At 38.8% G+C, this 19,595-nt stretch overlaps 1 protein-coding gene across 1 annotated transcript in view; it reads left to right on the top strand.

Moving 5' to 3' along the window:
- Positions 1-2,435: 2,435 nt before the first annotated feature.
- SPOCK3 (SPARC (osteonectin), cwcv and kazal like domains proteoglycan 3) overlaps positions 2,436-19,595 on the top strand; it is a 348,806-nt gene continuing 331,646 nt past the window's right edge. Inside the window, exons 1-2 of the mRNA XM_066387709.1 lie at positions 2,436-2,574; positions 2,861-3,049. Of these exons, the coding sequence (XP_066243806.1) occupies positions 2,861-3,049 (189 nt within the window). The 5' untranslated portion in view covers positions 2,436-2,574. The remainder of the gene's footprint in view (positions 2,575-2,860; positions 3,050-19,595) is intronic.

Here is a 19,595-nt window from a genome sequence, read left to right as displayed (position 1 = left end):
CAGTTCCACAACCAGGAGAATCTTCTCTGGTTTCTCCTAGAATCAAAGGCCCCACCAGTCTCAGTGGAGCTCACAAAAACCCCTCACCTCTGTTCTCCATCTCCTCCTTCCTTCAACTCTCTCTGTTCTCATCTGCAAACATGGCATTCCCCTTCTCCTTCTCTTTTCAAAACTTTTCTGGTGGGAAAACCTCTTGTCCAGCAAAGACAATGGCCCTTCCCAAGCAGGAAGATAATTTGTAATTTCACAGATCATATACCTGGCTCTGCCCAGCACCACTTTTTGACGCTAAAAGTGAGCAAACTCAAAAAATACAAATTTTAAAAACTCATTTGCCCAACACATCTCTTTTAAGGGTAGCTTATAAAAGTTTGAAGGTCATTTTTTTTTGTGTGTGAGAGAGACAGACAGGAAAGGAGAAAGATAAGAAGCATAGACTCATAGTTGTGGCACCCTAGTTATCCATTGATTGCTTTCTCATATGTGCCTTGACTGGGGCGCTCCAGCCAAGCCATTGACCCCTTCACTCAAGCCAGCAACCTTGGGCTTCAAACCAGAGACCATTGGGCTCAAGCCAGCGACCATCGGATCATGTCTATGATCCCACACTGAAGCTGGATGAGTCAGTGCTCAAGCAAGCAACCTCCGGGTTTTGAACCTTTGATGTCCCAGGTAGATGCTCTATCCACTGCACTACTGCTCAGAAAGTCATTTTCAATTGAACAATTACTGACTTTCTGTGTATCAGAGTTTCATCTAAGGCACAATTTCTGTGCTTTATTCATTACACTTAAATTTTAAAAAATAGAGTTTTCAACATGTTTAAACATCCTCATTGAATTAGAAGGAAAGTACTTCTTTAAATTTTGAGGTAAATTGGTGAGACTGGGGATGAAGAAGGATGAAGGATCTAAAGGCAGGAAGAGGTGATAGCAGAGTGTGGACCTGAGAACTATTATCTATGATTTCCTAAACAAGGATTAGAACATGGGAAAGTTCATGGCATGTTCATCTGTGATTAGGCCAAAATAAATATCTTTGGAGAATATATCCTTTAGTAATCTTAAAGTTCTCTGATATGTGTCTATATCAGTTAGGACTTCTATTGCATTGTAATTGTGAATTCTGTTTGTTTATATATTTTTTCCTCTATTATTCAGCACAGTGGAAAGGAGAAAAATGGAAGGAAATACCTGAGTTAAAAAAGTAGCAGTTTTTCCTTTAATTTATTTTACATATTATACATTCTCTTTTAAATCCTACATTTAAAAATTAAAACCCAATATTAATTAATCATTGTGTTTGATTCCTATATTAATATAATTTGGAAAACATTACACAGGCATTGAGAGATTGAAATGGAAAATGCTATTCAAACAGCTTCTAAAGTTTGGAAGCTACATGAAATTTTCAAAGGTCATAGTTTTGGGAGATGTATTTATGTCTGAAATGACCTCTAATAATTTAAATAGAGATACACATGTTATTTCAGTTTTAGCCCCCATAAGTTTTGGGGACCAAAATATTCTAAGTCTGTGGGAGAAATTCTCTTCATCAGGGTTTCTTTACAGGGGGCTAATCACTGGTTTCTTTCGGTTTATTTAGAATACCATGCGGAACAGCATGGAAAACCCAGTATTTTGTCATAATTGGAGGTTTAGAGGGCAAAATTAGTGTTTGGTCTTCAAAATTCTAGGGAGTTTCATACTCATTAGGGAGACATAGATTGTGCTTTGGAAGTTTTTGATTCAGGAACTGAAACGTAAAATACAGTCGCCCAGAAGTTTTTATTAAGGGAAAATAGCTTACAGTATGGGGGAGATTTAGGTGTACTCAGACGCCCCACCTGTTAATGATTTTATTTTTTTAAGTTAAAGAATTCTACACTTCAATATGAAAGTTTCACTCTGTAACAATGTAGAAGTTCACTCCAACATACTTTAAGATTTCTGAAATTCAAACATTTCTCAAGACCCTGCCGATGGCTTTGTTTTAGGTCGGAGCTGAGCCCGAGGTTTACAGAAGAGTCCGCTGGATACTCTGAGTTGGAGATGCGTCAAGTTTCCTCAGGTCTCATTTCCCACGTCTGGCTTCGAAAATGCAGAGCCTGCAGAGCCGAGGCAACGAAGGGAGCTACAATACGCTTTACGTTAAATAAATCCGGGAGCTGAGAAAATGATCAGGCTGTCTGGCGAACATGAGAACCTTTCGGTAGGGGCGAGGTTAGAAAGCTGATACGGATTCTTAGGCGAGGAGTAAGCGCATCCTCTGCATCCAGCCAGCGGCGTATCCGGAGTTAACTGCAGCTCGGATCCAGAGGAAGGTGGGATAGGAGGAGGTGGAAGAGGAAAGGAAAAAAAAAAAAAAGAGCTGGAGGAGGGAGAGGGTGAGCCAACCGGAGTAAGCGGAGAGCAGCGCGCGGGGGGAGGCGGAGATGCGGGGAGCGCGCCCGGCGCAGGGAGCTGACTGGACCGCTCCAGACGGCTGCGCGTGCGGCGGCTCCTGAAAGCAGCGAGTTGGCCCAGCCCGGCTGCATTTCCAGCAGGAGCTTCGAGCACAGTGCGGGCTCACAAGGTGATGTGCCTGGAAGCATTCTTTTCCCCGCTCCAGCTGCGGCGGCTGGGGCTTCCTTCCTTATTCCCACCTCTCCTCCCCCGGGTCTGCGGGTCTGCGTGTCTGCGTGTGTGAGTGCCCGGGTTTGGGGGTAATGCCCGAGGGGAGGGGGCACCTTGTCCCTGCTTGTCTCTTCCCCCTTCTATCCCAGTCGTGACTGATGCATGCTTTCCAGGGTCTTCCTGGTCTTCGTACCCCTCGTTTGACACTGTTCCCCTCGACCCCCTGGTTGTGTCTCCTTTCCCAGATGCTCAAGGTGCCAGCCGTATTGTGTGTGTGTGCAGCTGCTTGGTGCAGTCAGGCTCTCGCAGCTGCCGCGGCGGTGGCTGCGGCCGGGGGGCGGTCGGACGGCGGTAATTTTCTGGATAATAAACAATGGCTCACCACAATCTCTCAGTATGACAAGGAAGTCGGACAGTGGAACAAATTCCGAGACGTAAGTGCTGCGCACCCCCATCCCCGGGCACACGGGCGCGCTGCTCCGAGGAGGGGCCGCAGCGGCCGGGGGCGGGTGGGCAGTGGGCTCGGTTTTCCCCGCGGAGAGGTCCAGGAGCCGCGGCGGCGCACGGCGGCCGGGGAAGTTGGCGGTTCCGGTGCCTCCTCCTGGTTGGTGCAAGGGGAAGGGCTCGCTGGCCCGCAGCACGGGAGCTCAGGTCTTACCAGGTTCCCACTCGACCGCGCTCCTTCCCCTCCGGCCCCCAAAGGTTTGCAAAGTGCTGGCTCGCCCTTCTCAACTTTTTGAACGGTGTTTCTGGCACTAGTAAACACAGTAGATGTGCTTTTGCGATGTATTGCTACGAAAGTAACTAGGATCGATCCCGTTACTAATGGTCCATTAAGGAATTGGAGGGAGGAGGTTGGAAGATGTAAGATTTATAAATGCCCGCTCTCCAAGGGTGGGAGGCTGTTTGGCAGCACCAGTCAGCAGAAGTTGAACCTCTACTGATTACAAACAATTACTGATCAGATTTGTGTTTCAGCATTAACTTTAAAACAGGGCATGTTTACTGTGCATTTAATTGCGTTTTATTCCAAAACGAATCCGTGCCGTAAAATCTGCGGGATGAGGGGGTGGGGTGGAATTCCGCAGGTGGTAGCATGGAAAGGGTTAATACGTAAACTGCCCGGGGAGTTTCCTAAAGGGTTATTAGATGGAGCCAGGTTTTAAGACAGGCAGCTTGTTTTATAGTGGAGGCAGGGGCAGTGATGTGCAGGGTTTTTTTTTTTTTTTCTTTTTTTTTTTTCTTTTCCCCCCACCCGAACTGAATGAAGCAGCGTAAAAGCTGGTCGGGCGTCTAGAGCGCGGTTCACCTCCACGCATTCAAATTGGTAGTCCCGGGAGGAGGTTGATTAGCGTCCGCAGCCCACCCTTTGGACCCGGAAGGCCTGAAAAGGAGCGACCCTGAGTCAGAGACACATTGCCAACCGTTACTGTGACATTTGAGAGAATTTCTCGTGGAGTCCATCTGCAGTACACTACGTGCAGATGAGTTAACTTTCATCAGCTCACACTCTTGTCACGATCTGGGAAAATAAATGGAAGCTTCGACTACTTTACATCCTGGCTCCTCTACCCTTTTTCCCAACACTCCTCACCTGAAAACTAACATGCTCCTGGCACAGGGATTCCTGAAGAATGCTAATTTTTACTTTAAAATTAGATATAGCTCGTTGATATTAGGCGTGGGTACAGGAATGAAAAAGCATACTGATAATACCTAATGGAGGGATTTGCTTGCATGTTTTATGAACAAGGCTTAACACTTCATTGCTAAATGAATGCTCTTATAAAAGCAAACCCCCCAAACATGTTTTATTTCAACTTATGCTAATGTTAAAAAAAGAAAAACGCAGGCAAGCAAATGAAATTATTTCTAAACCTGAGAAGAATTTCTCTTTCTCATGCCCTCACTTGGAGAAAACACTGACCATTCTGTTAGTATTTGGACAGTGCTTCCGAATTATGTCATTTCTTCATGGCTGTGCCCAAATCTTTTAAAAATTAATTTTAGACTTCCATCTCTAAATTATATTTTAAACCTGAAATCTCTTGGTACCCTGTGACTTTATTCCAATCAGTTTATAGAATTATTAAGAGCAAGGGGTCTATACTTGGGAAGTTTGTAAATGTGTTTCATTTAAACTAGTGAGGCAAGCTGCGTTGCCTGAAAGAATTGAATATTCTAGGATTCATTCAGCCAACTTTATATAAAGACAGAATAATTTGTTGTTATAGTATTTTCAGTTTTCTTATGTGATCCGCAGGGAAAAATCTGTTAAAATTATATTTTAAATTTACGTGAAGGATTTACTGAAATATTTTTGGCAAATATCTGTTTTGATGTACAGGCAATTCATGAAAATATGGAAATGGTTTATGTTAGTAAGATAATTACATTTTGTAAGGATGACTCTCAGAGGGCATGGGGAAGATAAGTGCTATCTTTTTGTCCTCCTCAGCTACCTGTTGCTTATCAATAGATAAATGCATACTGACAGTGTGATTTCTCAAATCAGAGTGCATAATATGCAATCCTTATTTAGACCATCTGCTCCGCTGCTAATGTACAGATTTTCTTAACCTCTTCTTTGGAATCATTATCTTAATCCTTTTGTGTCTTGCAGAATGTTCATTTTCTTAGCTCTTTTTCAACTGGAAGTTCGTGGTTATGAGGCATTGCTGGAAATAAATCTGTACTGCATGAATATACCTTTACATGCTCTGCATCAGGATAGGTATCTTAAGTAATGGATTTGAATATTCAGTTTATATTAAGGCACAGAAACGAGGGACTCTGAATCTCTTTAGAAACAATGTGACATACTGCTATTTAGGGCTTTTGTCCCATAAAAATATAATTAATTTCATTTAGAAAATAAACTTTGGATGCTTCAGCATAATAAATACTAGAATTAATCCTTACCTTTCTTCATGTGACTTTTAATAGTTGACATAATTGCACAAGTAACTTCTTGGTGAAAGGTTGAAGCATACATTTCAAATTGATTTGAAAACTGTTTCGTTTTGAATAATGCTTGGTAGTATAATTCAGCATCATATTTAATGGAGTGATTTTTAAAATAAATATAATCTACATATTATATATTCTCTATATAAGTATGTCGTATAAAATAAAGCTTTAGGGATAAAGAGTATGAATAGAAAGTGTAATGGGGAAGTAAATAAACATGGGAAGCACTGTCATTGATGACTCATTTTCTTAATTTCCTCAATGTAAAACAGAAATAGTAAAACCAAAGGCCAGCTTACAATGAATATGCATTAATATAGAAGAAACTTACAAATAATTTTGACCACTCGATACTTGCAATGCTCTTTGAATAAAGTTTTGTTGTTTTTTAAAGTGTATAAAATGTGGCCCTGGCTGGTTGGCTCAGGGGCAGAGCATCGGCCTGGCATGTGTATGTCCAGGTTCACTTCTCAGTCAGGGCACACAGGAGAAGCACCCATCTGCTTCTCTACCCCTCGCCCCTCCCTTCTCTCTTTCTCTCTCTCTCTCTCTCTCTCTCTCTTCCCCTCCTGCAGCCATGGCTCAATTGGAGCAAGTTGGCCCCAGATGCTGAGGATGGTAGCACCTTAATTTTGGGGCCCAAAATTTGAAAAAAAATTACATAAAGTTATTGAATTCAAGTTTTATTTATCATAAAATTTATACAAGTCCTCATCACTGTCAAAATTCCCATCCATTAGTTTGTTCTCATCTGTGTCTGATGACAAATCACTGTCTTCAACAATGAGGGCAAAAACAAGCATAAAAAAGAGGGAAATGCAAGTAAAAAAACTATAAGCTCTATATAAGACATACCCAGCTTTTAGACCCCAAATTTTTTGGGAAAAGGTACATCTTATACATGGGAAAATATGGTATATAGTGAAATTATTACCTTTGTGGAACATTAATAGTAGGCAAGAATGTTTACTGTTTTATTTATTTATTTTTTAAATGTTTGTCTTTTTTGTTTTGTTTTATTTACTTATTTATTTATTTACAGGGACAGAGAGAGAGAGCCAGAGAGAGGGACAGATAGGGACAGACAGACAGGAACAAAGAGAGATGAAAAGCATCAATCATCAGTTTTTCGTTGCGACACCTTAGTTGTTCATTGATTGCTTTCTCACATGTGCCTTGACCGCGGGCTTTCAGCACACCAAGGAACCTTTTGCTGGAGCCAGTGACCTTGGGTCCAAGCTGGTGAGCTTTGCTCAAGCCAGATGAGCCTACGCTCAAGCTGGCGACCTCGGAGTCTCGAACCTGGGTCCTTCCGCATCCCAGTCTGACGCTCTATCCACTGTGCCATCACCTGGTCAGGCTACTGTTTTATTTTCTAACAATAGGTACCAAAAATAAAGTATACATAATAATTTGAAGAAATTTAACAAATTAACCAACTGTTCTCTTTATTCAGTAATAGTTTTTCAATAAGGGATAATCCATTCTGATAAAAACAACACCACATTTTTAGTGTTTCTCACTATGAAACAGTACCCTTAACTGTGATAACCATTACCTATGTTTTATCATAGTTGAGAACATTGACTCTCCATGGGAATTCTTCACAGTTAATTTGTTTCATTCTCATGAGTGTTTATCTCTCTTTCTTTTGATCTTTTGTTGACTGTGGGCTACAGTTTCTTTAAAAATTCATAAAAGCCTTTGTATATAGTGTGCATATTTACAGATCAGAGCTAGTTCAGACTATATAGTATGCAGTGGTTTTGATGTTGGACTATTTATAATGTTTAAATCATTCAGAAATGTAATCAGGAGAGAGACAGTTGTCTTCTTGAAAGAAGCTTTAGGCAATCTTTGAAAATTTGGGGGTCAGTGAGTTAATGTAGCAACAAAGAGCTAGCCCCATGCTGCATTTTGACCCCTATCCTTGTTATTGGGTCCTAGTTCAGCAATGGTTGTGGTACCACTTCCACCCCCGCACCACTCCCATCAGTACCATGCTCACCATCAGGATTTGAAACTGGTTTTGTTAAGTCAGATGTCACATGACAAAGGTGGGTCAGAGAATGCCCAGTGATCTGCTAGTTTCTGGAGAGGGCGTCTTAGGAAGAGTTAGTATCATATCATATGACCCCAACAGGAAGTCTGAATTGAGTACAAAATTTATTCAATTTGGTATAGGTTCATTCTAACAGAAATTATAGGGAAGTATGTGACACTTTTAACTCTCCAGATTTCATTATTTTAGTGAATTATTAGAAAAGTATAGTTAAGTGGATTAACAAATACATTATTCTGCGTATGTACATGGGTACATATGCATATATAGGTTTATGTATAAATGTACATGTATTGCATATATATGTATACTTTATATGTGTATGTCTGCAAATAGGTAACGTGATAATTAGAAAATCAAGGTGATTATATATTGGATTATAGATAGCTATATGCTAATTAGAAAGCAGATACTCCTCCTAAAATATAAAGAAATGGGTTAGGTTTTTGTTTTATTTTTTTTCTGATGAAATATTTGCATCTCAATTCAGAACATAATGTCACTTACTGTTATATATGTGGTCAGTGTGCCTTCCTGGTTCTTATGGGAAGTCAGCTTGTTTGAGATTATATGCTTAAACTTTTTAGCTAGATGTACAAAAGGAATATCATGTCTTGTTATAGAAGCATTTGTTTTCCTACTCTCCCGATAAGACTACTATTAGATCTCATGATTCTGATGCAGAGTGACATTTTGTGTTCTTATAAAACTTTAGTTTTCATGATGTGGGCCAGAGTTATCTTATGTATGTGTTTTTAAAGACTGATCTGTAAATTGTCTTCTCATCCTGTCCTATTCCCATAAGTTTTTGGAGTATTTACCTACATTTTTCCATTTATGAAATTCCTTCCAGCCTGACCAGGTGGTGACACAGTGGATAGAGCATTGGACTGGGATGCAGAGGACCCAGGTTCAAAACCCTGAGTTTGCCAGCTTGAGTACGGGCTCACCAGCTCAAGTGCAGGCTCATCCGGTTTGAGCGCAGGGGCTCTGGCTTGAGCATGGGATCCTAAACATGACCCCATGGTTGATGGCTTGAGCCCAAAGGTCGCTGGTTTGAAGCCCAAGGTCGCTGGCTTGAGCAAGGGGTCACTCGCTTTGCTGAAGTCCCCCAGTCAAGGCCCATATGAGAAAGCAATTAATGAACAACTAAGGAGACTAAGGAGCTGCAATGAAGAATTGTTGCTTCTCATCTCTCTCTCTTCCTGTCTCTCTGTCCCTCTCTTTGTCTCTCTCACAAAAAAAAGAAAAAAGAAAAAAAGAAAATTGTTCCATCTTTTCTACCCCTCCTAGTTTACCAATTTGGCTTCCATCTTAGACTCTGGACTGTCTACAGCTGTAGATTACAGTCTCTCTCTCCTCTCGCATTCCTACAATTTACCATTCGCACAGTGTCTGGGTCAGTGTTTGCATTCACACTAAATGGAGGACATTATGTTAAATGTACTTGGCCAATTGAACAGTCCTTAAGGCTGTTAGAACTTTATTGCTTTTTATTAACCATTTTATTTCCATTGCTGACCACCTCCAAACCCAGTTTTGTAACTGAAAAGAAAATTTAACTTTTATAAAATACAAGGTTTCAAGTGCAAAACTGCCTCAGTCCATGACTTCCCAATGGACCAAAATGGATATGCTATGTCAAATCTGTCATGTTCCATTTTAGAGTGGTATCAACAGATGGCAGTTGTATGCATCTTGGTCTTTCCTCTGCCAGTTTGTTCAATTGTTTTCCCATAGTTTCTCTTTGACCTTATAATGTTATTGCTATAACGTTTTAAATGTTTTTTGCTGCCTACTAAGTCATATCTTCCCTTTGTTTTTCAACTCTTGTACTTCATTTAAAGGTCATGTGGCTGAATTCAGATACTTCACAAACAGTCTTCACTTACAACTGTCCATGGATCAGAGATAGGTTAAGTTCCTGCAAAAAAGAGCCTGTGGATTCAAGTACCTGAATTAAGACAATTTTTTCCCCTACCATGACATCATCAGGAAGTGAGCTGTCCAGGCCTGGACTTTCAGGGTTATTTTCTCAGGGTTCTCCATAAATTGGCATTTTCTTTCTGACTGGAAGGAAGTAAGAGAAAGTCTAGGACATGCAGCTGTCCTAGAAGTGCTCTGCAAGTTGTTACCCATAACTTCTGTGTGTATTCCAAAGGCCTGAACTTAATGACATGGCTATCACTAGTCACAAAGGAGACGGGCCAATGTCATCTCTAATAGGAAAAGATTAATACTGAAAGAAGAAGGCAAATCCAATTCTGGGAGGAAAATATTAGTAACTACTGTATCTGTTTCATCATCTAAATATCTTTTGAAAATATTCTCTGTGTCCACTGATATAAGTTTTTTTAAATTAATTTTAATGGGGTGACATTAATAAATCAGGGTACATATGTTCAGAGAAAACATCTCTAGGTTATTTTGACATTTGATTATGCTGCATTCCCATCACCCAAAGTCCAGTTGTCTTCTGTCACCTTCTATCTGCTTTTCTTTGTGCCCCTCCCCTCCCCCAACCCCCTCCCTCTCCTTCCCCCTCCCTCTCTAACCCCCACACTCTTGTCCATGTCTCTGAGTCTCATTTTTTATGATAAGAGTTTTTATCTTTTTCTGTTAATTGTTTGTCTTGCCTTCAATCTCTTTTTCTTCCTAACTTCATATTATTCGTTCATCCTTCATTCAGGGTAGACCTGGGGCACCTGGTACTTAAGGCTGTGGGTGTAGGAGCGTGAGGGCAGGTAGTAGTGTGTTTACATCTAAGAGGTCAGAACCAAAGAAAAGCACCCACACAGGGTAGTCAGGAGAGCCTATATCAGATGATAAGTCCTATTTCCTAATGGAATCATTTAGCATTACTTTTTTTACTTATCTTTGGTCATAGGTCCAGAACACTTTTGTGTGCGGTAGATAATGATGATCAGTGGAAAGGAATTAGAAGTCAGTTGTCATTCCCCTTAGTTGAAGGAAAGAATATTCACTAGAGCCAAGGTTGTATTTTCTCTGATGCAGATAAAAAAGGCAAGACTATTAATGTAAAGTAATTTACCCTGGAATAACTCTAGAAATGATACCATTGCCGGCTCCATGTAACTCTTAGTCCTGAAAGCAAAGAAAACAATTTCTTTTTTGCATTATTGGTATAGTAGGTCCTTAAATAATGTCTTTTCATTCAGCATCATTTTGTTAAAATATCGATGAGAAAAAAAATCAGTTCTCAGCTTGAAGCCAGTTTGTGTAGAGTTTACACATTCTCCCAATGTCTGTGTGGGTTTTCTCAAGGGACTCTGGTTTCCTCCCACATGCCAAAGATGTGCGCATTAGATGATTGAATTGTCGAAATTGTCCCAGTGCGAGTGGGTGTGCGGTGTCTGTGTGCATCCTGTGATGGAAGGGCATCTATCTGTCCAGGCTCATGTCCCACCTTGTGCCCTGAGTCATGAAGAGGCCTCAGTCATCTGTGATCCCAAACTGTAGTCAGTAGGTTGGAAAATAATGATCTTCCTTTTTTTTTATTAATCTTTCTTCATGTATGTGTAGCTCACTTTTATTTTAGTGTTTAATATTAGAAGTCTAGTTTTGAGTCTTTTTAACATTTTTTTTTCAATTACAGTTTACATTCAATATTTATTAGTTTCAGGTGTATGTACATCATAGAGGTTAGACAATCATGTACTTTACAAAGTGCACCTCCTGATATTTCCAGTACCCGAGTGACTCCATACATAGTTATTACAATATTATTGACTATATTCCCTATGCTACAAAATAGTTTTTTTTTTTAATTTAGAAATTTGATTATGTTTTTATGACCAGAAATATGATGTAGAAACTTTGCTCTTGTTTATATCAATTAGCCTATGGTCAAATGGGCTTATATGTTCATGTCATTTCACTTCAAGTCACGGTTTCTGAGAACCTCTGGACGAGGTTAAGTGAGGACTTAGCCAGATTTGCCAGAGTGCCATAGAGGCTTTATGTTTTCAATTTTGTTTCTTGCAGTTGGAAGAAGCTGAAAGCTAGGGTAGCTGAGGTCCTTGGCTGACCGTAAGCAGAGAAAGCGCATTGTACAATCTGTTCATCAGTTGTTTATTTCTAAAGAAATGCTTGATGCCTGCCTTGCAAAATGAAAGCTACAGTATTTATTGCTTACTTATGTATGCCTATTTGTTATATTTATGTATCTATATACTTTTTTACATATGTATTAATGGCATGATTATTTAACAAATGGTGATTATATAGTTTTTGCTTAATATTTTATTCAAAATTTAGAATATCTTATAATTAGATTAATAGTAATAATACTACAGTGTACAAATATTTAGGGCAGAGAGGTAGGTAGAATGTCTTCATAAAACCATTTGTCATTGCAGCCATGTACGGGGGCAGCAAAAGTTTACAGTGAGCACGTGAATCAGAGTTTATTTTTCTATTATTTATTAATTATTATGTTACTTTCCATACAAACGACTATAAACCTACCTTGCCCCATCCACTCTCAAATATACAGTGTGTCCGTAAAGTCATGGTGCACTTTTGACCGGTCACAGGAAAGCAACAAAAGATGATAGAAATGTGAAATCTGCACCAAATAAAAGGAAAACCCTCCCAGTTTCTGTAGGACGATGTGGCAGCATGTGTGCATGTGCAGATGATGATGTAACACCATGTATACAGCGGAGCAGCCCACAGCCATGCCAGTCGAGATGTGGACGGTAGAGAGGAAAGTTCAGTGTGTTCTGTGGCTCGCTAAATTCGAATCCATGACCAAAGTGCAACATGAATATCGGCGCAATTATAACGAAGCACCACCACATAGGAATAACATTACTCGGTGGGATGAGCAGTTGAAGGAAACCAGCAGTTTGGTGGAGAATCCCCGTTCTGGTAGGCCAACAGTCAGTGACGAGTCTGTAGAGGCTATACGGGATAGCTACCTAAGGAGCCCTAAAAAATCTGTGCGTGAGCCCACATCAAACTGCACTGAATAGGTATGAAACTGGGAGAGTTTTCCTTTTATTTGGTGCAGATTTCACATTTCTATCGTCTTTTGTTGCTTTCCTGTGACTGGTCAAAAGTGCACCATGACTTTACGGACACACTGTACTTCCAGTGGGCATCACATGGCTCTACATATCCTACTTATAAGCTGCTTTCTTTATCAAGGAAATAATAGCTTCAACCAGAAATATCTCTCACTTCTAAATGTAGAGAGCAGAATTTTCTATTCAGAAGCTAGAGAGAATGGCCTGATCTACAGTTTTATTCCCTCTTTCAGAAGAGCCATGGTATTTTATTAATCTATTTAATAACTCTAAAATAATCACATTTAATAAATAATAATGAGGCCCTGGCCAGTTGGCTCAGTGGTAGAGCGTTGGCCCGGCGTGTGGAAGTACCTAGTTTGATTCCTGTTAGGGCACACAGGAGAATTGCCCATCTGCTTCTCCACCCCTCTCCCTCTCCGTTTTCTCTATCTCTCACTTCTCCTCCTGCAGCCAAGGCTCCATTGGAGCAGAGGTGACCCAGGTGCTGATGATGGCTCCATGGCCTCTGCCTCAGGTGCTAGAATGGCTCCAGTTGCAGCAGAGCAATGCCCCCTTGTGGGCATGCCGGGTGGATCCCAGTCAGGCGCATGTGGGAGTCTATCCGTCTGTCCCTCCTTCTCACTTTGGAAAAATACAAAAAAATAATAATAATGATCTTTCGAATATAAGTGAGATACTCTTTTCATTTTCCATTTTTATATGTCATTTGTATGCTTTTGGTATTCTAAATCAATATTATGACTCATTGTAAAATATGAATAGTTTAAAGAAAACTCAATATTCTCTTAATGCCTGTTTTCCTTAGGAACAATGTTACTGATTTTTAAAATTATATTATTTAACTATGTAAAAATGTTTTAAGTAAGTTTACTACTTTGTTAGGTTTTATATATATATATATATATATATATATATATATATATATATATATATATGTATTTTTTTACAGAGAGAGTCAGAGAGAGGGGTAGACAGACAGGAATGGAGAGAGATGAGAAGCATCAATCATTAATTTTTTATTGCGACACCTTAGTTGTTCATTGATTGCCCTCTCATATGTGCCTTGACCAGGGGGCTAACAGCAGACTGAGTAACCCCTTGCTCGAGCCAGTGACCTTGGGTCCAAGTTGGTGAGCTTTGCCCAAACCAGATGAGCCCGCGCTCAAGCTGGTGACTTCGGGGTCTCGAACCTGGGTCCTCTGCATCCAAGTCCAACGCTCTATCCACTGCACCACTGCCTGGTCAGGCTAGGTTTTATCATTTAATAGGTGACTTATTAATTATATAAACTAGAAAAGGAACTTAAATTTAGTACATATATGTATATTTTCTACACACAAATACATAGGAAGTAGTAAATACTTGAATTTCCCCCCTATAGCTTTCTTCCATGTTCTCTGTATTAATTTAGAAATTAAGTGTTTTCCCGTGTGTCTGCTTTTCAGGATTGTTTTAGTATTTTATCAATAAAACAATACCATATCTTTATGGTTTTTGAACACACAGTAAAATGAACTATTTTTAGACTTTGATACATTATTTTTTATAATAGAGATCCTCTGTTTTATTCTTTGAAAACCAACAGTGATAATTATGTTAAAATTAAAACAATCTCTAGTTATGTAATATATATATGTGTGTATATCTATATCTAAGCTAAAAGATTGAAAAACATAAATGGGAAGAACTGAAAAACTATAGGCTCAAATTTATAAGAGTAAATGCAACTTTATTAGGCACTTTAATTGGAAATAATATTTTTCAAATTTAATTACTAGCTGTTATTCTAAAAAGTGACTTTTAAAATAAGTAAAATGGATCAATTTTCTATCATTTATATGAATAGGCTACTCTTGAATTTGGACTATGCCTAGAGGGGGTCATAGTGGTAAAAATGGACTCATTCAGAATATCAAATGAGTCAAATATTAAATATAAAATTAAACAGTAAAAATATTAAGTAATGACAGACTCTTTCTTGTCTAGATATTGATAATACAATAATCACAAGCACTTTTATAGAGCTTATTACCTACCATAAATATTACACATTTTATGTATTAATTAGTAAAATTCTATAAGCTAAGCACAGGTCAGGGTCACCCAGCTAGCAAGTATCGGGCAAGGCTATCTCCAGTACTGGCATATTTATATCACAACCTTATCTTACACTCTGGAGTATGATGCTTCCTGGTCTATAAACACTATTTGGGGGTGCCTATTATATGTCAGACACTTTATATTATCTCATTTAGTATAATTGTTTAAAAATATTTTTCATTGTACTAAAAATATAACAAATTTATCACATTATCCATTTTTAGTTCCGTAGTGTTAAGTCTTACTACATACTGTGTAATCACTCTCCAGAACTTTTTCATCTTGCAAAACTAAAATTCAGTACTCAATAAACAACAACTCCTCATTTCTCCCTCTCCCCAGCCCCCGGCAACCCATTTTACTATTTGTTTCTACTAATTTGACTACATTATGTCATATAAGATAGTATGTGACTTTTTGTGCCTGGCTTATTTTCACTGATCATGATGCTGTCCTGTTTTCTCCATGTTGTTGCAAATGACAGGATTTCCTTCCTTTTTAAGGCTAATATTCCATTGTATGTATACATCACATTTGCTTAACCATTCATCCATTGATGGACACGTGGATTGATTCTGGGTCTTGTCTCTTGTAAAAGAGGCTGCTGGGAACAGAGGTGTGCAAATACCTCTTAAAATCTGTTTTCAGGCCCTGGCCGGTTGGCTCAGTGGTAAAGCGTCGGCCTGGCGTGCGGAAGTCCCGGGTTCGATTCCCGGCCGGGGCACACAGGAGAAGCGCCCATCTGTTTTTCCACCCTTCCCCCTCTCCTTCCTCTCTGTCTCTCTCTTCCCCTCCCGCAGCCAAGGCTCCATTGGAGCAAAGATAGCCCGGGCGCTGGGGATGGCTCCTTGGCCTCTGCCCCAGGTGCTAGAGTGGCTCTGGTCGCAGCAGAGCGACGCTCCGGAGGGGCAGAGCATCGCCCCCTGGTGGGCAGAGCGTCGCCTCCTGGTGGGCGTGCCGGGTGGATCTCGGTTGGGCACATGCGGGAGTTTGTCTCTCCCGGTTTCCAGCTTCAGGAAAAAAAAAAAAATCTGTTTTCAGTTAGATATAGTATGTTAGAATAGGTCTAGTTTTTAAAATCATTTTGTTGTCTACTTAATATTTTGGAGACTTCTCCACCTAGAGTTTCATTGACGTTGTTCAGCGATGAGCTATTTCATCGGACGTGGATCCTTTGTTTTTAGAGTTTTGGAGCAAAAGCAAAATTAATTAGCTGCCAGGCTGAGCAAAGTTATGAGTGAATTAAAATTCAGGATTTCTATATTTTGTACTTACTGAAGTTAATACTAAACTTATTTGATGCTGAATTTTATATTAAGTATTTATATGAAATAAACGAGTCCATAAAATATTACCTGATAAAAAATTAAAATAAATTTATGTGGTCAATTTTGGAATATGTCGAGTGTTCCAGATAATTCTGTGGATTTCTATTCTTAGCATAAGGGAAAGCACATTATTTCACATGAATGAAAGAGGAAGAGGGACCGACACTGAAACAATCTAATTGTGTCCCCAGATCTATAAAAAAATTATAGGACATTATCTTCCTGAAGATAGTAAAATGCTTACTAGATAGCGGTCCTAAAAATATTAATTTGATAGCCCCTTACTCAGAGCAGCCTTTCACTTTTCTACCACCAGCCTACTTTGCGACTTTCAAAATATTTACATAGGATACCCTAAGCAAAAGATTCTGAAGTATGAGCTTGCTAATTGCCTTGGCACATGGTATTAGCATCTGCTGAAGAACCAGTTTTAGAATATCAGGAGAATATTTATAGGCCTTTCATGGTTTACAGCATAGTATGAAATTAGAGGCAGCCTCCTCTTCCCCCAGTGAGACTGTGTGAGGTGCCCTTGGCTATGTCTGAGATTCTCCTCCAATGTCCCCGAGGCAGTCCGATTCCTCTAAAATAAACATTCCCTGAGGCAGTGCTTTTCTAGAACATTGTGTCAACAAGCATTAGCCCAGTGTTACCTGAGATATTTTTCTGTGACATGAAACACAATTTCTTTTAGTTGAGGTGCTGTGCACTTCAAGGACTATTGCGCTTACTGAAACTGAACTGCACGCTGGTTACTGAGGGAATGCTAGTTAGGAAGCTGTGAAATTTGAAAGGCACTCTAGTCCAAGTTACAGTTTTATGTAGTTCAACACATTTACCACATTATCCCCAGAATTTCATGTTGATGAAACATGCTAGCTTTGCTTGCTAACGTTATTGCGATTTAAAATAATTTTAGAATTGAAAGTTTTCTGGGGTTTTTTTATTTTTGCTTTTTTAATTTTCTGCATATTTTGCTAAGTGGAAATATTTGAAAACATGGGAAACTTGACAGTGGGGACTGATGTGTAATTCAGACAGCAAATTGGTAGTGAAGATAGGAGAAGACATGCCACGTCATTTTTGAGAGAATAAGAAGTCTTTTAAAAAATTTGATTTTGAATGTATACCATGAGTCAAGTTTTTGAATGTTATTGAAAACCATAGCAGTTGACAGGTCAGTCAGTGAGTGAGATCTGGAAATCTAATTTCAGACCTGCTTTGTGTCTCCGACTAGCTAGCTGAAAGCCACCTGGCCTTTGCTGCCAGGTCTTGTGTTTATTCTTAGAATGAATGCCCCTTTATTTACATGTGCTGTGTGGATTTGTGATAATACGGGAGAGCTTGCCATCAGTGTCAAAGGTAACAAATGTGCCTCTGGTGTTACTCTCATGCGCGGTTGCTATCATTGGTACTGTGATCAGGAATAAACCATCAAACATAGGGCCAAGATAATGCCTGTCGGGATCTAGAACAGTTATTTGCTGTTCACACATAATCATTTTTTAGTTAAAAACAATTCACAGACTTCTAATCGGTCTGTCTATATATCCCTGAGTGGCTTTTAAGTTTTATTGCACTATATAGCCTGTCGATTTGGACTTTAAAAATGAGTTTTGTGAACAGTAATCCTTGTAAGTAGTAGGTTGTTTTTAGGTATAGGTAGTCTTAGATGTAATTCAAATGTTTGTTCTTAATTCTTCAATTTGAGCAAGTAATTTAATTTTCACATTTTTTATTGTTGAATGAGCCTGTGATGTTTCTGATTATATCTGTGGTTGAATAAAATTCTTTCTTGTGGTTTGTAGGTTTACCCTTTATTTTTTTATTTTACTTAACGAAACTATACATTGAAAAAGCTTTGTCCCAGATGGTATAAACATTCCATAATTTAATTTTTACAGAGATAAGGCAGTATTGGTATTACATATAAGTATTGGTTGTGAATACATCAAAGATGATTTTTAAAATGGACACAGTTACATTTATTGTCAAGTTTCTTTTCTAAATAAATATCAACTAAATCACGTAGAAACCAAATTATGTTGTATAAACAGGATAACAGAATTGTGGTTATTTTCCAACTTTTATAAAATTTCAATATGATTTTTACTGAAATGATTAAAAATTGTTTTAAATATATATTTTTTAAATTGTAGTTGTTGAATTTTAGAGGGAGGAGAAAAAGAGAGAGAAAAAGAGAGAGAGAGAGAAAACAGTGGGTGGGGGGTGGAAAAGAGAAGTGAGACGCATCAATTCATATCGTTTCTAGTATGTGCCTTGACCAGGCAAGCCCAGGGTTTCGAACCTGTGACCTCAGCATTCCAGGTCAATGTCTTATCCACTCCACCACCACAGGCCAAGAAACTGAAATGATTTTTTAAATAAAATTGCCTAACTAGTTAAGGAGATTCAAATTATTTTAAGCAAACTTTGTTTTCTTTTTTTAAATTCAAATTTTCTAAGAAAACACAAATATATTAGCACCATAAATATTATCTCATGTTAAATCAATAGAACTTAAAAAAAAACCATTGGAATAAGGCAATTTCTGTATGCATATTTAATTTGGCCTAGAAGTTTATTTCTATGCTCTGATCTTTATATTTACTTCAGGATTTCCCTGTAATAATATTGTCCAATTATGAGTGTTTACTTTTGCAGCATAATTAATAACATGTTTCTACATTTATTAAATTGTTGTTATTCCAAAGCTAATCCTCTGGGCCAAAAATCCTTAATCATTTTGTAGTAAAGAAACTCAGAATTTGAAGACAGCTCAGACCACTTTTCCCAGAAATGCTCAGATACATGCAAATTTGCAAAAATATACAGGAAATTTATAATTCTCTGCTGTGATTATTGACAACACGGTTGTAAATGAGTCGTGCATTATAGTCATTTCTCCAGAACTTACAACACTCTTTAACTTAAAGCTGTGCGAAGATTTTTAAATTTGCTGGTGATTATAAGAAATGTCTTACTGAAGGTATCTTGGATTCCTGTTTTCCTCCCAACTGTTCCCACTCAAATCACTTGCAAGTCCTATCCAAGTCTTCTCCATAGAACTTCTTAAATCCACAGCTTTTTGCTCTTCCTTTGCTCAGATAGTTATTCTCTCTCAACTTGGCTGGGCTTGTAGATGACCTTCATGCTTTCAGACTTTTCCTTGCCCACAGCTTCTAGTGCTTTATTGATAAATAAATTTCCTCCCAAATTATAACTCTGATATTTGCGGTCCTCTGTTCAAAAACTTCCATATATTACAGAGCAGACCTGCATATCTCTGAAACTAAAAATTGCTCTCCAAAAATTTGTGAGTACCGTTGCCCTCCCGGAGCTAAACTGTAGGATCCCCACGAAATGGATCAGTTCATGTATATGTATAGTCATCTTAGAGGGAGATGATGTGATTCCTATGTCCGTTAGAGTTAATGTAGGCTGTTTGAATATCGTAAAATATACT

This window comes from Saccopteryx leptura, chromosome 1, assembly GCF_036850995.1.
Source record: "Saccopteryx leptura isolate mSacLep1 chromosome 1, mSacLep1_pri_phased_curated, whole genome shotgun sequence".
NCBI lineage: Eukaryota > Metazoa > Chordata > Mammalia > Chiroptera > Emballonuridae > Saccopteryx > Saccopteryx leptura.
This window is presented reverse-complemented; position numbering and strand designations above follow the sequence as displayed.